The sequence below is a fragment of the Condylura cristata genome, unplaced genomic scaffold (assembly GCF_000260355.1).
Source record: "Condylura cristata isolate star-nosed mole 26May11 unplaced genomic scaffold, ConCri1.0 scaffold00015, whole genome shotgun sequence".
NCBI lineage: Eukaryota > Metazoa > Chordata > Mammalia > Eulipotyphla > Talpidae > Condylura > Condylura cristata.
The window spans coordinates 34,599,018-34,621,393 of NW_004567116.1; the positions used below are offsets into that span (position 1 = coordinate 34,599,018).

At 40.4% G+C, this 22,376-nt stretch overlaps 1 protein-coding gene across 1 annotated transcript; it reads left to right on the top strand.

The window, feature by feature from the left end:
• The first annotated feature begins 1,979 nt into the window (after window positions 1-1,979).
• Window positions 1,980-21,032, top strand: OVCH2 (ovochymase 2). Its single transcript, XM_004683616.1, is given in 17 exon segments — window positions 1,980-2,088; window positions 4,556-4,665; window positions 6,865-6,956; window positions 8,386-8,558; window positions 8,937-9,032; window positions 9,241-9,392; window positions 10,010-10,199; window positions 11,192-11,215; window positions 13,310-13,400; window positions 13,523-13,647; window positions 14,576-14,716; window positions 15,042-15,147; window positions 15,253-15,271; window positions 16,907-17,000; window positions 17,788-17,919; window positions 19,312-19,401; window positions 20,968-21,032. Coding segments are annotated over 17 exon segments (1,809 nt in total).
• Window positions 21,033-22,376: the final 1,344 nt, after the last annotated feature.

Below are 22,376 nucleotides of genomic sequence, written 5' to 3' on the forward strand. Positions count from 1 at the left end.
ACTGACAAAATCAAGGGAAAAAAGTAACTTAGAACAAAAAAAATCTTACAAGCATAGAATGAGAGAGGAGATTGTGTTAGAAATCTGGATTTTGATAGAAATCTGATTGGGGAGAGAAACTAAAAATACATCTTTCTTTTGTCCAAAATTGAAGACTTGAATAGTGAAAATCCAGAGGAGGGAGGAAGAAAAAGTGAGAGAAAAGGAAGAGGGAGAAAAAGAGAGAGAGAGAGAATGAACAAAAAGCTCTTTTGGTCTTCCAGAGAAAACCAAAAGATATGACATTATTAGTATGTCTCAACTAATAATGACTTAGTTGACATAATATTGTGATAGAAAGTAAGAACTACGAGTCAGAAGACATGCATTGAATCAAGACTACAACACTTACTCATTGTGTATCCTTGGGCAAGTTGATAAAAATCTATTTGACAGTTAGATTCCACCTTTATAAAATATGAATCCAAGGAAAATCTTTTAAAAATAGTTCTAGATGATAAGCACAGAAGGAATTATAAATTTAAAATATTATGAGTCTGTTGATAAGATCCTAGCAATGGATGTTGGCAATGATCATTAAGTATTGTTTAAGTTCATTAAGTGGAAAAATATGAGGGACTTTATGCTGGATGAATCAAGCTGATAACATCTGAAACTACTGGTTAATTTAAAGTCATAAAAAAAGACAACCAGATATTATGGGTCTAATGGTTTGTTGCCAATGGGTCACAAAATGAATCAAGAAGAAGAAAATGTACGGATGCTCACATACACAGCTTCAAAAAAATGGTAGGTTGACACTGAGATGCTGAACATAGTTCCAGAAAAGGAGCCTGGTGGGGCCACACCCCCCTACCCCCCAACTGGAGTGCACACTGTCTCTGTAAGGCTGCTACAAACAAATGTCATGAAAGTGAAAATCTGTCAGCTATCTTTAATTTTCTTCCATTGAAGGGAATTTTCTCCAGATTTACTTATTTTATTTTTTATGCTTCATTTTCTTAAGATGTCTTCTTTTGTATTGAAGTCGTATATTGGTTACAACACTACATGTGGTCTGGAGATGTAGTTTCACATCTCTGCAGATACATGTTACCACACATGCGCACCAGCAATCCAGTCACAACACCTCACCATAGCCCATTGGGCCCCATCCCTGCTCTGCTCTCCACCCTCCCTGTCCCCCTCTGATAGTCTCAACTTTGCAGTCATGGTACTAGATTTGCTTCGTTTGCTTCTTTATATGCGACATAGGAGTAAAATCCTGTAGTACTTGACGTTTTCCTTTTGACTTACTTCACTTAGCAGAATCCCTTTAAGTTCCATCCGCATTGCAAATGGCAAGGTTTCATCGATTTTATGCCTGAGTAATATTTCATTGTGTATCTATTAGCACTTCTCTCCTGGGTTAGCAAAAAAGGTTTGAATGATTCTTTGATAAAAGCTAAGTGGCTTTGAAAAGTAGACATACAAGAGCTTGCATTTAGAAAATAAAAATAAAAAAAAAAGCTGAGCTTATTAAGAATGTAGGAAAATCTACCTTTGTTAACAAAGTCTATTGTTATTCAGTTCTCCTACAGAGAAGTGTAACTATACCAAGAAGCAAGTAATGTTTGCATAGGGAAATATATACCAACCACTTGCTAACCAGATAAACTCTGCAGGAGGCAACATATTGATGTGGGCATAATGAGACACAGATATTGTTCTAACAAGCCTAAGCTTCTTTTAAAAATTAATTATTTTTTAAACATCCTTGTTTATTTTTTTTACAATATAGAAAAAAGGGTCTATGCTTCTGTGGTTGACTCCATAAACCTTGCAAGGATCTTGCGAGAAACCACATTCAGAAACATCATGTAGATATGGTTGAATGCCTCAATTCTTGGTTAATGAATAAGCTTCTGAGTTGTTATTATTTTGCTGGTCTCACAAGTCTTTCTATTTTTCATTCTTTTTTGTTTCTCTAAAATTTCAGGATGAAAAATCTTAGATTCAAAAAGCCTGTGAGCAAGAACAAACTAATTTTACTACTTGGAATGATATGTTTGGAGCAAGGTAAATCTACAACTCTCTCTCTCCCACAAGGTAAGTTCCAAAAGAAACTCATAACTATGTCTAAAGGAATAGCCTTTGCTAGTAATGGGCATCACAAACCCACTCCATATTCTTAGGGGATACAGGAAAAGCAAATATATGTTGAGATCGAATTATTTTCTCATGTAATTATTTTGGACTTCTCTTCTGTAATTCCCATATGAAACTGAGGGAAAAAAACATTTATTGGTACAAGTTTGACAAGTTGCATTGATATGAAGAAAACTGAAATTGCGCGCTCATTTGGACACATTACAGAATTCCATCCTCTTTCATAGAAGAAATTCTGGAAATCAGCTCAACTTTGGAAGCATTTGTAGTCCTTTGGAAAACTTATGGTGCTGGGAAGTATGAAGTGTATTCATAATAGTAATTTATAAATGGTCCTTTTTTTTCCCTCAGGTAACATAAACTAAGAATAGTTTTTGGCAGGCTTCTCCTTTATTATTAGATTGTGCCAGTCCCATGAATCCTCATATTTTCTGGTTTTGCTTCAGTTATTTCAGGAAATTGTAAATTTGGTTTCTAAGGTACTTACGATTCATTCAACTCAAATAGAAAATAAATTTCTGATCCAATGTCATATCTGCAATAGGTCCAGAAAGAGTTAGTATTCACCTGGGCTTTGTCACTAATCAGCTATGCGTCTCTTTGATTCTTAATTGTCTCCTCTGTAAGGTGGGGGTAATAGTGCTTGACTCACAAGCATAGAAGGGGGATTAGGTGAGAAGCTACTTCAAAGGCTTTTTCTTTTTCTTTTTTTTTGCATGTTTCTATATAGCACATTTGAGCATATTACCTGTATAGTTATGCCCTTAAGAATTTGTTCTAAAGATAATAAAATACTAGTTCATCCATCCTAACATCTCCTGTATGTTAGGAATTGTGTAAAGCTTGGAAATGCAGAGATGAGTAAGTTAAGTTACTCCTAGTCCAATAAGGTAAACAAACTGTTGTGTCACTTGACTTATTATGGGACTATGTCCTGATACACCATTACAAATTGAAAATATTTTAAGTTGAAATGTATTTAAGGTGCTAGCAGTGCACAGTAGATGCATAGTATCAGCTATCCACCCTCGTGATCAAGTGGCTGACTGGGAACTTTGGTTCTCAGCTGCTAACAGCATCACAAGAAAGAGCATGCTGTTAGTGCAGGAAAAGAGAAAAGTTAAAAACTCAAAGGCCAGTAGGTTATATGAATGATCATTGCCTTGTTGTGAAATATAACCAAAGCTCTACAAGCTATTCAAGTTAAGTGAGTGAAGCATACAGAGTATCTGTATTATTTCTTTTTTTTTTTTAAAGATTTATTTTATTTGTACATACAGAACTGGGGTACAGGCCAGAGGCTCAGGGGCAGTGAGAGGCTTCACCAGAGACAGAGTGGGGAGCAGCACAGGCAGATCTATGAAGTACACTGCTGAGGGGAGCAGCGGGTGGGTCAGGAGAGGTCTGCCACGCCATGTGGTCACCTCCGGGGCAGGCGGGAATCGAACTCATGCGGAAGTGGCTTTAGCTTCTCAGTGCAGTGCTTTAACCCACTGCACTGAGGGAGGGCCTCTGTATTATTTCTTCCAACTGCATGTGAATTTTAGTTAGCTCAAAATAAAATTTTCATTTAAAATAAAAGTAAATAAAAAATAAAACAAAGTATTCTACTGATTATGTGTTGCTTTTACACCATTGGAAAGTCAGAAAATCATTAAGTTGAACCATCATAATCCAAGGATCATCTTTACTTCACGGCAGATACTATAAAAGGGCAGAGGAAGGAATGATACCCGCACATAGCAGAGGAAGCAAAATTTGGTAAAACCAAGAAAGACTTCTCAGTTGAGTTGATAACCAGGCTAAAGAATAAGGATCAGAAGTTTCAGCTACATAAACAAGTGGGGTGATTATTAAGCAGGGTTTTATGGATCCTCTTAGGAAACATGTAGTCAAGCACGATCTGCATAAGATCCAGAAGATGTATAATCTTTGAGTTGCCAGTCCTTTGTAAACAGCTTTAATTTAGCCCATCTGTTAACAGTGGAAAAAAAAAATCAGGACAAATAAATAAAGGCAACTCCTTCAAGGGAAAAATCTTTTCCACACAGAGGAAAGAGCTCTTTTTTTCTTTACCTGGGAAATTTTCTATACTCACACCACGTTGTTATTTGGACTGAGGAACTGTCTTCTCTACTCCAACCTCCATGCGCAACCTGCAGTGGCGATATACCTCTGAGGCCCTTAATTTTTATGTCAGAAAAGTAGATAGCTTTATGATTTGCCTTTTCTATGTAACAAAAGATGAACAATCCCTGAACTGCAAATCTCACAATTAACTTAGTCATTTTGTAATCTTTCCACATATTTTGGGTCCTACAATTGTTTTTTGTTGTTGTTGCTCAGAAAGGTTTCCTCATTCTGGGATCTAGCTAATGACTAAATATTTGTCTTTTCTGTTCTCCAGCTCCCACTTGTGGGCAGAGTATGGCCAACATAAGGCCTTGGAATTACTTGAACTTTTTCAGTCGCATTGTTGGGGGAAGCCAAGTGGAGAAGGGGTCCTATCCCTGGCAGGTGAGTCTTCGGGAGCATTCTCTGGTGAGTGGACTCTGAGTTATCTCAGAATCATATCTTTGAGAATGCGGCTTAGCGGTGATTAGCTTAGCATGTGAGCTTAGCAGGGCTCCATTCTGCCTACTTATCACCAGAGATCTCATGAGTGTATAAGGATCCAAGTCCTTCATGACATGTATCAGTTAAATTCAGAATAACTACAAAATTACATGCACTATAAGCTTGCCCTCAAAGTTGGAAATTGCATCCTAAAATTTCAGCCCCTAACACAAAAATCCCACTTAAGAAATTGAAAAACTTTTGAATTTGCAATTAAAAAACTAATTTTCAGATTCAATAAACATATTTAAAATAACTTATCTTGTTATAGTTAAAGATAGCCAGGGAAGTCAAAGGTAACTTCTCCATAGGTCTACTTTACATTTGTACCAATACCTTAGGACCTCTTGGAGAACAGTCAATAATGCCTGCTTAGTGGCTCATGCCCTCAGACTCTGTCTCGCAATAATTTCCTGGTCCTCTGATGCCATACAAATGCCTTTGTGCCTCTGCTCTGAGCAGATGGTATTTATTGTCTTTGAAAGTCTGTCAACTTTTTTTATTCTGGGAGTCATTTGCATTCTTGCCTGTTCGAGGGTGATGACTACTCTTTATTTTACTTCTCTCAAATCAGCCATATTAACTTTTAGGTTAGTAGATATGGTAGACTGAATTCAGGGGTTATTTGAATGACTGAGTCATTGTCATCTGATTAAATGACAAACTCATCATTTGGTTAAAAAGTTTAGTCATTAGGCCCTCCCTGGTGGCGCAGCAGGTTAAAGCACAGCACCGAGAATCTAAAGGCGCCTCTGCATGAGTTCGATTCCCGCCTGCCCCAGAGGTGACCACATGACGTGGCAGACCTCTCCTGACCCGTCCGCTGCTCCCCTCAGCAGTGTACTTCGTCGATCTGCCTGTTCTGCTCCCCACTCTGTCTCTGGTGAAGCCTCTCACCACCCCTGAGCCTTTGGCCTGTACCCCAGTTCTGTATGCACGAATAAATAAATCCTTAAAAAAAAAAAAGTTTAGTCATTAGTTGCTTACATGTTCAGTAGGTTGGCCAGCCAATTGCAGAAATGTATATTTAAATCATAGTTAGGGGGAACTACTTACTTGCTGGCTCTTTTATCCTTTGTTTATATATATATATATATATATTTATATACATGTATATACATACATATATGTATATATACATACATATATGTATATATACGTACATATATATGTATGTATCACTCATTGAATTTTTTTAATATGACAAATTGTTTCTTTTCTAATTTTAACAATGGGGTTTTTCAAGTATGTACTTGTATCCTATAAGTCATTATAAAGTAAAATCAAATATCACAAACAGAATAAAACAAAATACATCTTACATAAAGTATACTGCTACAGAGGCAAATTAAAAAAAAATAGACTAGAAGAAATTATAGAAGTGAAATAGTTGAGCATATGAGAAAATTGTTGGTCCAGACTGTTTCTCTAAGAGACTTGGAAAACTGGAGCATGATTTGAAAATTCCTTTATTCCTCACCATGACTTTCTCTCAAACCTCTTTGTCTTTACTTTGCCATGTCTTGTATTTCTTTTTCATTAACCACAGATAATTGTTGTTATTGTTAGAGTAACAGTCTGGGCCAACAGTAGAAAATAAATACATACATATGATTATATATTTCAAATTATAAAGCATTTCATTTTAATTAAAAATTAGATATTTAATATTGTTATACAATTTTTCTAATTAGAGAGTCATAATATAATATAAAGTAGACAACTCAGAAAGTCAAAATTAGCACAAAAGAGGAAAATTGTCTGATAATCTCATCTCTGAACACATTATATATGTATATATGTGTGTGTATGTGTGTGTGTGTATCATACTTTGTCTTATCTTTGAATGGTATCAGAGCACTTCTCTTAATGTGAAATAAAATATCAACAACTTTTACTACCAACTTCTGGAATATTCTGGTTCCAGCATTACTCATCTTTCTGATCTGTAGTAGGGTGGGTTTTACTTTTTATAGTCTATGATGTCTGATTTTTTTGAGTGACATGCTCGGGCCTGTTTTTTCAGAATAAGCTCAACCTCCACGTTTTGGGGGAGTTGAGGGCACTTACTTGCTCCCAGTTAAGGATTTTGCAATTCAGGTGTCTCTGAAACGAAGGCAGAAGCATATCTGTGGTGGGACCATCATCTCTCCACAGTGGGTGATTACAGCCGCTCACTGCGTTGTGAACAGGTAAGGATGAACAAGTTCATGGGCAGAAATCAGATTACCCCTTTTCCACCCATGCAATCAGCAGTATAGTTCTATTAAAATACGAAATTTTTGATGATGGTGTTAGCGCAGGAACATCTTAATTGCATAACATAATTAGGGTTCATTGACATTGTCAGAGGGGAGGTACTCAGTTTGGAGAAAGTGGACTTTCCTTGTAGGAGTTGAATACCTTGTTTACTTAGATAAAGTGGAAAGGTATTAAGGAATCATGTTCAAATTAGATTTAAAAATATCATGAAGATATATTTATAGATGTTCTCTCCCACTTTTCTTAAATTTCAAAGAAAAAATAAGCCTATTCATTATGCATCTTAACAAATAGGTAAAGAAAAAAGAGGCCAGTAGAATATAAAGGAGTCTCCAATGTCTTTTTTCCGACTGCCCTAGTTTCTCTGAGCTTTAATCTGACAACTTCTACTCTCACTTTCCTGTGTGCCTTTGTTGTCAACGCTGGGGGTCCTCACTAGACTGCAATCAAGATCATGTTCCTGTGCTGGTCATTTTTAATTTCAAAACATCTCCTGGGTATTAATTTGGTCCTAAACACTAGTGGGTATCAAAGACACAAAGATGACTAAAATATAATTCCTGTGCCCAGAGAGTTGGTCATCTAAAGAAAAGTCAAGTGATGATTTCCTGAACAGGGCGGGTAGTTAGATGAGAGAGAGGGTATGTGTTAGGTAAAGTACTTAATGTAGCTAAGCGCTAAGGAAGAAGTACCAAGAGAAGATTGTTTCTCTTTTCAGTTTTGTATAAAAGTTTCACTTATGGGAATGAAGGGCCCCCCAAAATGGTAAACTCCAAAACTCTTAGTACTTCTCAATGCATCCTATCAAGTTCCTTTCTGGTAACTGGGGCAATCTTTCCCATGGTGTGCCACATCTCTAAATTAGAATCACACCTCTCATAATAATCAGTCCCAAACCTGAGTGCGCTTGCTTTTGGGGATATAGCAGTTATGGTACAATTATATAATGTACACTATGTACCATCTCATTGACATCAAAGCAGCATGCTTAATAGAAATCAAGTCATTCCCAAAGTTTCTCATGGATATTGAGATACTGAGACCAAACCATCCACCTAGGGTAGCTGAATAATAGCCACTTGAATTACAATGTCTATACATCTTTAAACATTTTACAAATAATATTACAATGCATTTAGTTTATCATGTAAAACCATATGACATGCTAGTTCCCCACTTGAACTGGGAAGCCTATGTGTTTTTACTTATAGTGTTGCAAAGATTTTCACTTTCTTCGTTCAACAACCTCACACCCCAATTATGCATCCATGTCATTTTAAAGAGGCTAGTTTGCCAGCCATTCCAACTGTACACAGAAAATCTATGAAATTCATCGATTTTATTGTCTCCTATTCATAGAAATAGTGCATCAATTCTGAATGTTACTGCTGGAGAATACGACTTAAGCTATATAGAACCAGGAGAACAAACTCTTGCCATTGAAACTATCATCATACACCCATGTTTCTCAACCAGGAAACCAATGAACTATGATATTGCCCTTTTGAAGATGGCTGGAGACTTCAATTTTGGTAAACATCTGAGCCCCACTCTGAAATGTTGATCCCGTATTTTCTATAACCTCTCTGTTATAGCCTACAATACATCCTGTCTAGTATATGCCTATAGTATGTGCTATCTAGCTTATCCCCAAGTTTTTTGGTCATGGACTTCAAATAGGGAGTTGGAGTAGAGGGTACTCTACCTGAAACCCTTGAGGTTTCAAATATAGATTATGTCGACTAAAATCAGGGTCATTCTCAGTCTGATAAGTGACTCCCAGAGGTGCCAGGTAGAGATTACACAATTCTTATATGGTCTTTGGGGAACCACCTAAGTCAATTGGTGAGTGACTTAAGGTGTCCTCTCCTCCTTGGATGTGATGAACCCTGCTTTACTCTTTTCTTCAGACCAGTTTGTGAGGCCCATGTGTCTTCCAGAGCCAGGAGAACAATTTGAGGCTGGATTTATCTGTACAACTACTGGCTGGGGCCGCTTGATGGAAAGTAAGTCCTTCTATATGACTCTTATCAGATACTAGAATTTATCACATTAAATTTGATAACAATTGTGTTAATATTTTTAAAAGTAGAGAGTATCACATTATTCATAGAAATTCATGTCTTGCCAAAAGACACAATCTGCATGATGCAGCTTCAGCCCAGGAGGGTTGAAAGAGCAACTTGTCGGGGTTCTCCTCTTTGTGTTTTGTAGATGGCAACCTTCCTCAAGTCTTGCAGGAAGTGAACCTGCCCATTTTGACCCACGAGGAGTGTGTGGCAGCTCTGTTAACCCTAAATCAGCCCATCAGTGGGCAGACATTCCTCTGCACAGGCTTCCCAGATGGAGGCAGAGATGCATGTCAGGTAGGTGGGAGCTACTGGGCTGGCAAGTACAGATAGTTTCCCTTGGCTTTGCCCTCAGATTAAGGGCTGAACAAAGGCCGTAGATAAGATTGGGAAGAACCGCCAGGAGTGACAGGGACATCAACAGTTTAAACAACCTATTTTTAAGCAGGGAATGTGCATTCAGAGACAGTCTTCTGCTCTTTCCAAAGAGCAAATAACAAAGATAATACCAACAATGAATTCAAGTTTCTCCACCCCTGAAGGACAGTTGGCTTTTTCCTACGTAGAGACTATCAATGTGTGTATACTGGGAACTTAATTTTCTGCCATTCCTTCTGCTTGTGAAGACCTGAGTTCTAAACTGCTGGGTCTCCATTGGGTGAGACAGAAAAAGGAAAGAAGCTTGATGCTTTGATGAAAACCTAGCTAGGGAAAAAGAATGGAAAATGGGCAGCCTCAGACAGTATTTGATCTCATGTGACTTGTGTCTGGCCAGCGTCCAGGCCCCTGAATCCAAATAACGTTGATCCTCATTTAGCAACTTTGAAGGGGGTGGGGGGGAAAGGTGAGCACTGTGGGATATGGACACGGATAAGTACATTAACAGTGGCCCCTTCCCTCCCTCCCACCCACAGGGGGATTCAGGAGGTTCCCTGATGTGTCGGAATAAGAAGGGGGCGTGGACTCTGGCTGGTGTGACTTCCTGGGGTCTGGGCTGTGGTCGCGGTTGGCGAGACAACATGAGGAAGGATGATCAAGGAACCCCTGGCATCTTCACAGATATCAGTAAAGTACTTCCCTGGATCCACAAACATATCCAAATTGGTAATGAAGCCAGCACACAAGATCAAGAAGCTAGGTCCAGGAAGCACATCAGCAGAGTCTAGGCTGAGCACACCCACGACGCTGGCTCCTTCGTGTCGGTTAGACTGCGGTGATAGTTACTCGGTCTAAACCATGAGTAAAACGCAGCCTGGTACAGATACAGATAGTCAGTGAAACATTAATCCACCCATCCTAGACTGTCAAATTTGCCTTTAATTGAAATCATCTCATTTCACAATTGAAATGGATCATGTTTTTTCAGGCCGGGAGAGGAAGGGAGTGGCATATAGTGTAGGAACCACGGATGTTGCTAAGCATCCTATGATACACAGGGTAACCCCCCCCCCCCAACAACAAAGACCATCCAGTCAACAAGACAAGAAATGTCATGCTTGAGAAAGCCTGGCAGAATTCAGGTACAGGATGTCTGGCAAGGCAGGAGTCTATACAGATGAGTGAGTTACTTCTGACCAGTGAGTTAAGGCTTCATTTCTGCCTCCAAGTCCAATGTAATTGCTTTCTTAACTAGTGATTTTCAGCCTCAACAAGGGTCCTTTCCAACAAATTGGTTCCAGAAGAATTTGGGTTTATTTTCTAGAGTGTGACACAGGGGGCGGGTGCCTGAGACCTCAGTTAAAGTCTCAGGTTTTCAGCAAATCTTGTGTGGGTGGTTGAGCAATTTCCATCGCCAGCCTCCCTTCTCATGTAAAGTGAGGGGTAGGTCCGATGACCTCTTCTTCCTGTACTGGACCTCCAAACTAATCATGGCCTATTTCGTAATTGGCACAATTAATAAAGAGAGTCCCATCATATTGAAACACCAGGGCCGTTTTCTTCCTTTGTTAATTTAGCCATTCTGTTCTTTCCACAGGTTAGATTTTTATTAGCACATACATCTAAAATTCTTCACTTGTGAGCTAGGGAGACGCTAACTTCTTGAAATATTTAGGATACCACAAACTGTGAATTGCGTCTTTCTTTTTCTTTCCCAGGAAAACAGACAAAGAGCTCCAAAGGTGGATATTTCTCATAACATGCTCCAATAGAAATGAATAGCTAGCATTCCTGAATATCAGTCCCATTTATAATCAGTCTTCCTCTGCAAAACCTCTCTTTGTTCAGATGGAGAAGAACCACTTGGAGCACCCATAGTCATCCCCCCCCTCAGCCAGTAGAGTTATAGATTTCCTCCCTTCTCATTCCTGGTCAGTCCAGAGCTCCAACTCAACATTTGCCAAATTCTGGCTTAGAGCAGAAACTTATGGGAGGACGGTGAGGCCATGCAGCTGTGGTCAATAATTACTCACTTTACCCTGAGTGTCTCCACCTGTAGTGGGGGGTGTGTGTTCCCCTGAAAGTCGGTAAAGAATTCTCTTTGTAATTCTGAGCACACTCCTCCCAACTTTGGGCCTTGACTTTCCTCAACTATAAAGGAAATGCAAGGCACATTTATCTCAAACTATCAGTGGCCCCGTGAGTATGAGTAACTATCTGTACAAAGCAATGAACAAGAATAGTCTCTGAATTCTCAGTGGAGCAAGCAGTCACTTCTAGCTGAAAACAAGTCGGAAGGGGTTTGTTTTTGTTTGTTTTAATTGAATATTTATTTTCATTATGATAACATTAGAATTTTCCCCATCAGACAAGGGAGGCTTTAAGGCACAGATGTCTTTTAAGGTTACTTTTAAAGAACAAGTAGGGTTTTATCAGGTAGATCTGGAATACAGGTAAATAATGATATTCCAGCTCAAGGAATCATCCTTACCAATGAATAGATAGATACTAAAAGATGGAGACAAGTAATTTTCAAACCAATAAGCCTATATTATTGCAGCTAAAGTATGGAAGGTGATGTGTTTCATGAGGGAGAAGATTCAAAAGATAACTTTGTCATATGTGAATTGGTGGTGGGAGTTTCACGGGGAAACAACACATTGTACAAAAATGAAGGATGATATAATGAATATATTTAAAAAATTAGAAGTCATAAACAAAAAAATGTGAAAAGTAATAAAGATAAGGTAAGGCCAAATTTTGGACACTTTGAATACTAATCAAAAATGTTTGGGCTTTATTGAATAATAGGAAGTTGATTATTACATAAAAAGATGAGTGATAGTCATATAAGGATAACACAAAGGGACAGAGTAGAGAAGAAATAACTGAAGTGGATTTATGAGACTACACATTAGTTCAAGAGAGAAGAAATAAGTGCTTAAAACAGGGTGATGGTCAGAGAATAAAGAGTAGGGAATAGAAACAAGAATTAGAGCCCAATAATTAGATGAAGAGTGATGAGGTAGACAAACAAGGATAATACCTGGGTTTTGCTTATAAGACTAAGGAAAGGGCACACATAAGTAATCAAATTGCCATGGTGTGGGGGGCCTTGACCAGAAAGGCGAGGGGGTAGAGCCGCAGGGACAGCACGAGGAAAAACGCGGACACGTCTTTCACTGAGGAGAGCTTTTATTCTTTTTGTTCTTTCTTGTTACAGTCATAGATAGATAGAGCATGAGGGCAGTACAGAAAGTACCGGTGGGGGGTGGTCTTGATGGTTTGATATCTCAAAGGCCAATGGGGTTGAGGGGAGGGAGCTGTCGTCATCTTAAGGGAGTCGACACTTATCTCGGGAGCCAGAGATAAAACCTATCTCAGGCGCCAGAATTTGGTCTCGGTCCCCGGCACCATGGAAAGCAATTTTGCAGATCCAGAAAAATACTTTTATAGCATATTAAGTTTGGGGGAAATACATGGGAGACAGGAGAAAAATCAGGTCTGAATCTCAAAAATGTAGAGCTGATCATTGAAACTCAGTACATAAATGAGGCTGGCCTCATGAAGAGAGAGATGAAGCTAAGGGTAAAAGCTGGAAAATACCTGTATGTGTAGAATGGAATTATGGGATCAAAGACAAAAGAGTGAAGGAGAAGAAATCAAAGAATCTCAAGATCAAGCAGGATCTAAAACAACAACAAAAGGCATCACAGACGCCAAGACAGAAAAGAATCTGTGAAGCATGAAGAAGAGCCAGGAGGTCACAACATCTCTCTGGGTTCTGGAAGGAGCACCACCCCTGTCAGCCTGATTCTTAGGACTTTACCTCCCAGCCTCTTGCAGTGAGCAGGACCATGTGATCAGCCAACCTGAGGGGGAGCTGCACTTCCCAGAAGGCCCCTACCTATATCTGGAGGGCAAGCAGTGAGTAGTCCGTCTGCCAATCCCCACCCAGATGCCTTCTCCAGTCTGACTGTGCCCATTAGTTGGATGGTACCAGTCACTTTCTGTCTAGAAATAACCCCTCTCAATGTATCCGCCCACAGACTGTGTGTCTGGACCATATTGGCACCAGAGAAAATGCATGTGTTGCTCAGTTTTTCCTACTTGGACGCAGAGTCTTGTTATCACGATTACCTATCGATATATTCTTTAAAAGACAGACTCATGGGTGAGTGGATTTTCACACTATCAAAAGGACACTAGTGTTAAGACTGCTGAAGGGGCCCAGTTCAAGTATGTCTGGCACAGAGTCATCTATGGACCCTCCCTGTGTCCAGTTTTAAGTCTCAGAATTGACAGTGGGACAAACAGGAGCTGAATCTGAGCCTGAGTGATGGCTACAAGGCCTCAGAGCATTTCGTTAGTTGCATCTGCTTCCCACTGAGCGAGGGTCCTAGATTGATTTGCTAAACCTGTTCACCTCAGGAGTAATATGTAGACATTACATGGCCTGGGGGGCACAGGGGACTTGCAGGGGGATGCTGATTTCCTAGGTAAGCGAATAGAGCTAAGAAGAAATATACCAATGGATAATCATGAGACAAAGGTTATTTACATAAGAAAAAGAAATGGAGGTGCATTCGGTGGCTCTTAACTGGTGGTACAGAAATTTGACAGCGCCTTAGAAGTAATGTTGGTAGTTGAAGCTAGAAGAAATATTTCTGGCATCTGGCAGGCAGAGGTCAGGATGCTGCAAATGCTCTGCAATGCATAAAACTGTGCATTGTAAGTCATTTAAAAAAATATTTATTTACTTACACATACAAGAGCTGGGTTGCAGGCGAGTGAGAGGATTCACCAAAGACAAGAGTGGGAAACAGAATAGGCAGATGTACTGAAATATACTGCTGAGGGGAGCAGTGAGCAAGACAGGAGAGGTCTGCTGTGCTATGTGGGTCAACTCCCCAGCCAGGGATTGAACTCATGCTGCAGTGGCTACAGATAGCTTCACAGTGCTGCGGCTTTACCCTTTATGCCAGCAGAGAGGCCCTTACAAGTATTAACACTCCTAAGAGCTCACGACAAGTTCAGTTCTCCAGAAACCTTTGCATGTTTTTACAGATCCTGAACAAAGACTCTTCCTTCTTGCGTTGCAGGGAAATTCTGTGGAGAAAGCCTGGCTTCATCAGTTCTCATTGGGTCCAACTCTCTAAGACTGAGGTTCATCTCTGATGCCACAGATTATGCTGCTGGGTTTAATCTCATTTATAAAGCTCTTAAACCAAGCTATCTTCCTGGTAAAGCCATTTCTTTTTCTCACACACTAGTGGGGCCTTTCGCAGACACCAATTTTCCATAGCAAGGGGAAGGGCTTAGTGCCCTCTCCCCAGGCCAGCAGGGCTCCTGGTGAGAGGAAAGCAGGCCAGTGAGACACGTGGTGCAGGTGTCTGTGGATCATGTTTATTGCACACCTACATGAGCTGATGTGCCACATAAGTTATTGAAAATCAGTACACAAGTTCCTCCTTGCTGGAGCGACATTGGGGGAGACAGGAGGGAGAGCAAAGAATTCCTCTTTGCTTGGGGTATGCCGTTGTCTGGCAGTTTTCTCATGTGTTTCAGATTAGGGTTTCTCTTCCTTAGTCATCCTTTTGGAAGAAGGCTTCATTCAGAGTCTTGATGATCCTAAAAACTACATGGCCAACTACAAATGGGTTTTTCAAGCCCCCATGTATTCCCCCTTACTTTGCTCTGAATAGCCCTAAGGGAACAGCCCATTTCCCCATGCAACTACTCAAATTTACCACTAGATGGCCACTGTGTACTTTACTTTTAATTATCACTTCATCAGGGTCTAGTTCCTTTTAGTGATAGAAACAAGTGTTGCTTCCTTAGTAATTAAACTGCTAACAAAACATTTTGTAGGACATGGCTTACAGAATTCAAGGGCAGTACGTTCTAAATCATCAAATCGTCCAAATAAGGGGTCAAAACAAACTCTGACTTAAACTTTTATCCTCCATCACTAGCAATAAATGTTCCCTTCATTCTGCATCCTCCTGAAATTTCTGCCTCGACTTTTAGGAAGAGAAGGTCTGTAATGACTTCCTCTATATTTTGTCTTGATCTTGCTTGGACGGTCCTGCAAGTAAATAGAAATTAGCATTAGAAGTCATCATGAATCCAAAACATATCCCAGTAAGAGTTTAAGAAATGTTTGAATGAATCCTGTTCATCTTCTCCCCATGACTGCATTTGCCATGGATCATCATTTATCTCCACTCTTGTTATTTCCATTCAGTCCCTTGTATCTTCTGCTGACCGCTCAAGCTCCATCGAATCCTCATTATCTGTGTGTTTAAGATCCAAATTCCTACCCTATAAGTCCTTTCTCCCACTGTTTTTCACTTCAAGCTCGATGGCTGTGCCATAAAATGACTTTAAGATTGTCCTGTTTCTTTGTTCCTCCATCTTGTTTCTCCTGTCTATATACTTCCCCTTCCTTTAAACAAAGAAGTATCCTATAGAGGAAATAATACAAAAGAAAGAAAACAAAGTTGCATAAACATACATTTCCAAGAGAACAAAAAATATGTACAAAAATCTAAAGAGAAAAATGATTTCTTGCAACCAATCTGAGTGCACCAAGAATATATCATGATAAGCCTCTTGTTTTTGCAGTTTCTATAATCGTGTTTAATGGCTGCATGATATTCTATTTCTCTCTATACTTGGGTAATTATGAGTTTTATTTTCTATAATATGCCCTAGAATTTTGTTGAGGTTTACATTTATGCTTGGCATGCAGTGTTTCCATTTCCACACATCTATGATTTCTCAAGTTCACTGTATTGACTCTGACACCACCTTTGCAAGTGCTTGCAGGAGCTCAGGTGACCTTTTGTTTTACATCAAGGTCCTCTTGCTCCCATGCTATATCAGAATTTGCTAGTGAATCGTAGAGATTTATTAGCAGCAAGACAAAGCAGGTGAGAATAGGATACAATATATCCTTTCAAAAAAAAAGGCAGAGGACCCAAAGGTACAACCACTTCTGATCTTGATTCTAAAGAACTGAGGGTTCAAGATGAAATATCAGGAACCAGGTAGACAATAGTCAGTGGTCCAGAGAAGCAGTTGTATGCCCGTGGTTTCACTGTATAACCCAAAACCAGTCTCTTTAGGTGGGAAACATCTCCATGGGTGACTCTGCTGGTCTCTTCAGAGCCAGCAGGGAACTAAAAGGCGTGCATGTATTCCCACCTTGAATTTGGCCTGTTCTGTAGTTTAAACTGTTTCAGACACATTGGGAGCCCATGATAGAGCATCTTTTTCTAAATAATTTAAATTCCCCATGAGTAGAGTTCACTTATTTTTTTTATCTGTTGGTCATTTTCCAGAGCAAGTTGATTAATGCAAATTTCTTTGCTTCATCAGAATTATTCACTTATATCATTTAATCTGTATATAATATAGCATCTTCTCAGCTTTCCTTTCAGAATCTGGAAATAGAAGAAAATGGAGGCTGCACTTCTGATTATGTGATGGTGTACAGGGATGTAGAAGGGAAGGAGGAAATAGGTTTGTGTTCTAGGAAGCCACCTCCCCTTTGTTTGCATGTGAATGGAGTTTGGTGGGTGGGGAGATGCATGAAGAGAATCTGGTGCAATTTTCCTTTATTGCCCTGTGCCACTTCCATGCTTCCTGTGCTCTCACCACCACAACTGTAGGGACAGGGAGAACAAGAAAGCATGTCAGAGAACCATTTGAGCAGAAAATGTGAGAGACAGGCCCACAGTAAACTAGGGATCACCAGGGAATTACCATTGAAAAAAGCACTATGGCTAGAACCAACACTCTGAGGGAAATTTCTAGTGAGAGTGTTTAGAGATAAAATAGGATGGAAAAACTGATGGGGCACATTTCTTTTATTTTTTTTTAAGATTTATTTATTCATATGGAACTGGGGTACAGGCCAAAGATGTGGAAGGTGAGAGGATTCACCAGGGACAGAGTGGGGAGCAGAACAGGCAGATCGATGCAGTACACTGCTGAGGGGAGCAGCGGGCGGGTCAGGAGAGGTCTGCCGCGCCATGTGGTCACCTCCGGGGCAGGTGGGGATCGAACTCATGTGGAAGTGGCTTTAGCTTCTCAGTGCTGTGCTTTAACCCGCTGCACCACCAGGGAGGGCAATGGGGCACATTTCAAAGAAGCAACCTGCCTTTCTATTTTTAAAATGAATTGTAACATCCTCCAGAAAAGCTTATTTCTTAAGAATTATCTAAAGGGCAACATTTTTCTTCTATCCAATATCACATCTACTTGCTGGATCCTTGACCATGTCTTGCTGGGGCTGGACTTGAACCAGCACGGTTGTGTGGCTTTGATATTCCTGCCCCTGTGCTGAGTTACTCTGGTACAGTGCTCATTAGCTTCCAGTTGGATGAAAATAAGATTTTCAAAGAGTTTCAAGCTACAGTATCCTTCATTCCAGAAACAGGTAAGAAGATAGAGGTGCCAATCCTTAGGCTGATATTCTAATCCTCATAATATGCTCACAACTGGCAGCCTTTAAATTGCCACATGAATATAATCAAGTCTCATTATTTGCAGCAGTTCTGTTCTATAAAGCTGCCACAAACACCCAAACACCTAGTTGGTGAATAGCAAAGAAACACATAGTTTGTTGGGCTCCTCGGAGTCTCTTTTTTTTTTTTTAAGATTTTTTTTTTATGTATTTATGCATACAAGAACTGTGGTGTAGGCTAGAGGTGGGGGGCGGTGGGGTGGTTGAGAGGATCACCAGAGACAGAGTAGGGAACAGGCAGATCTACTGAAATGCACTGTTGAGGGGAGCAGCAGGAGATACAGGAGAGATCTGAGTCAGCCATGTGTGCCATGTGGGTCAGCTCCCTGGCTGGGGATGGAACTCAGGCTATGGCAGCAACAGCATGATAGTGCTGAACCACCAGGGAGGCCCCCAAGAGTCTCTGGTTTTATGTGTGTTTCTGTTTAAAGTCACCTTATTTAATCAGTATTGCTGGTTCATTAACACAGAATGAAGACCAGCGCTGCTATGACTCGTGTCTGAACAAGCTTACCCGCCATTTATCTTCCCTCTAAGGTACATCAGACTATTTTATGTTTCCTGTTATTCATGACACTTACATGTCCAGCCATTTTAAACAGCAAAATCACCAACAAAAGCACCAAAGGTGAAAAACAAATCCACAACTTCAACATGGCACTAAGTAGACCATGAAAAAACACTTATTCGTAGTATGAGATGTGTGGTATGAAGCAGGAGCATCTCCTCATTCAACCTCAGCTATGAGCACAGATATCCGTGACTCTTTGTCCTTGAGTGGCCTTGAAGGACCATGCATATTAGCTTTGAGTTACAAATAATTTTAGTGAATAAGTGAATCTGCAAATACAGAATTCACAAAGAATGAGAACTGACTGAGTCTTGGGCCTACCCTTGCTGTAATGCGCTATCTAAGAAAAAGTCATCTTAGGCTAATTTTCTTCACTCTTGCAATAGGAGAATAAGAACCTGGGTGGGGATTAAGTAACAGCTGCACTTGACCATGAGCAAGTCTGCAACATATAACAGAGTTTCAGTCATGTGAAATAACTTGACCTTCCTCCATCCACGAGGCCTCTGTACAAGTCCCACAGAGACTCTGATCTGCCCCCCACCAAGTTTTTCATTGTTATTAAACAGTAAACAACTACCAAGGGCAAAACCAGTTTATTGTTAAGATATTTCACTTTTTATGAAAATAGCCATAGAAGCCAACTGACTAAATACCCCACGGTTCTAATAATAATTTTCTGGTAAGTCCCAAGCAAAACATGTTTATGTAAGCTGAGCAATATGTATTATGCTTCTACCCAGATTTAAATATATCCAGATCAGAGGATGAGTCACTGTTTCTGGAGACCTGGACTGTTCTACCTGAGAGGCCCACTTCTTCTGGTAAGCTGTTCTGGGGAAGGATCCAAAATGTATCAGAGTTTTAATCAAAAAAGAAGAAGAAGATGGCTAGAATGTGTTGGAGTCCTAACTCCAGTACCCCAGAGTGCAGGCTGATTTGAGCCAGAGTCTTTATAGACCTCAGGATAACCTGAGGTCATTGATGTGGGCCCTAATTAAATATGATGGTTGTCCTTATAAAAGGAGAAATTTGAATGCAGAGAAACACACACAAAAGGAGAAGATCATTTGGCAGAGATTGGGGTGATGCAGCATCTATAAACAAGCAACATAAACAATTACCAGCAAGCTAGCAGCAGCTATGGGAGAGGCCTGAAACAGATTCTCATCAGCACCCTCAGAAGGATCCAGTCCCTCTACTGCCTTGATCTGGACCTTCTAGCCTCCAGAACTATGACACAATAAATTTCTGTTCTAAGTTCCACAGTTTGTGGTATTTTTAAAAAAGATTTATTTATTTATGCATACAGAACTGGGGTACAGGCCAGAGGTGCAGTGAGAAGATTCACCAGAGACAGTGGGGAGCAGAACAGGCCAAACTACCAAGTACACTGCTGAGGGGAACAACGCCTCAGATCAGGAGAGGTCTGCTGTGCCATGTGGGTCACCTCTGGCTTGGGGATCAAACTCATGCTGAAATGGCTTTAGCTTCTTAAATGTTGTGTTTTAACCCTCTGTGCCACCAGGGAGGGCCAGTTTGTGGTATTTAATTATGGCAAACCAAGTACACGAATACACCAGGGGTTGGCTATGAAACTGAGGAGCTGATTAAAAGAGAATACCTTACTTTCAAATTTTTATGGAGTTTTATTTACTTATTTATTTTATATATTATGTGACATATTGAATACAGAATAAGAGAACATATAGAGTCAATATTCCCTTTAATGAGTTGGGGCAGAAAGTAGTCTATGTCTTTTTCTTCTTTTTCATTGTGTGTGGAGAGCAAAGGGTGTCTGCAGCGATTCCTTCTATTCGTCATCCCAGGTACCATCAGCAAAACCATTTCCCCATGTCCCCATCTCAGAGACACACCTAGAAGTGGTGGCCACAGCCTCTCTCTCACACCTGCAGAGCCTCGCAGGCTGCTGGGGTCCTCACAATGCCGCCTGGGAAAGGTGAGGATGTTTACCTCACCTTCAAAAAAAAAAATACAAAGGAACCGAGGCTTGTGACATTGAGAGTCACGTAACTGCTGCGAGAGGGAACCTGCCCAAGATTGACTTGAAGCTCCGCCATCTTTCCACTGCCCGGCATGGCCTGTCTCTGAGAATGAGTCACTAATTATAACTTGGTGCCATGCTGCCTTCAAAACCACACAGTAGAATCTCCTTTCCTTTTGTCTGTGTGTATACATGCCCAGATGTCCTCTGGGGGAGAAAAAAATCTGTTCTTTTTCTCTTTTTCTGGACCGTAGTTGTCTTTAACTGAAGAGAGTTGCCTTCAAAGTAGAAAGAAGTTGGACAAGCTGCTGGGCTTCACATTCCCATCACTGTCTCTGAGGCACACCTGGGTGTAGTGGGCCCTCTTTCCTGGCATGCTCTAAAGAGCACTGCATGCTGACTTCCCTCCTGAGGCGAGAAGCCATGCTGGTCTCAGAATTGCGTTCCTAATGTGACTGTTTTGATCATTTCCTTAGCCCCTCTGTACCTGGGTTATTTTTCCCTCAATGTAAATTCTTTCTTGGGAATCTACTTCCTGAGCATCTGCTTTGGTTAGTTCCATCCCACCAGTGAAAGCATCACTGCATATGTCTGAAACCCACTGAGAATCAAGCTGAGAACCATGATTATGAAAAAATTAAGTCTTCTAATAGATAAATTATCTACCATATTTGTTGGATCAGTGCCTATGTTATACTTAAGATTCAAGACATCAGATAAAAAAATGTAATAAGCAAGAAAATAAAACTTTTTTTTCTTAAAGATTTACTTTTTATTTATGCATATAAGTACTGGGGTACAGGCCAGAAGTGCAGAGACAGAGTGGGGAGCAGCATAGGTGGATTGACTGAAACACCTGAGGGGAGCGGTGGGCAGGTGAGGAGAGGTCTGCCAGGCCATGTGGGTCACTTCACTGGCTGGGGACTGAACGCATGCTGCAGTGGTTTCAAATAGCTTCATAGTGTGCTTTAACTCCTGCACCACCAAGGAGGGCCCAAGAAAATAAATGTGATGTTGGGGCTGTATTTTAAGACTCAACAAGTCAACTGTGCTTCTGACAGAGTCTTGGAGATACCTTTTGCATTCAAACCCTCAGCTCTGTTAGCCCAGAAACTGTGTCAAGAATAGAGTGAAGATCCTCACAGAATTTGAGTCTCATTTTTAATCAGAAAATTCACAGTCTTCTTGAGTGTATTAATATGTGGAAAGGGTCCTTAATTTCTAGTGAATGGATTATGTGACATGGAATACAGACATCCATATCTCTCAGTTTCATCTGGCAAAGTTCTTTGATGGGCAACAAATACCAGGTATCATCTTCGGGAACATCTCATCCAGGTATGGGAGAGTTCTGCTGAAGTGTTGTCCATTGCTTTTCTGGTAAGCAGATGCTCCTGGCCACCACACAGGGCAGCAAACACCAGAGTGGAGCCCTGCTATCTGGCTTCCTCTTTCCTGCTCCATGCAGAGCCTGGCTCAAGCTTCATGCAGCAATGGTTCAAGGTAACTTCCTGTCTTTAGGGTAGACTATAATCCAATGGCTTAGACCATGGATTTCTCCACCCTAGACACATCATGGCCTGCCACATTATGTTCATACCTAGGTGTTATCCACAATCATGTCTTTAGAAATCATGTCTAGGTTGTAATGAGATTAGCTCAGTGTCTATATACATCATAGGCACTTAATCAGTGGTGGCTAATAGAGCTACTCTATTATAGAATGCTAGTTTCATTCATTATGCTCTATGTCATCTGTAAAAGTTCTAGGGACACATGAATTTGCCCCTCTAC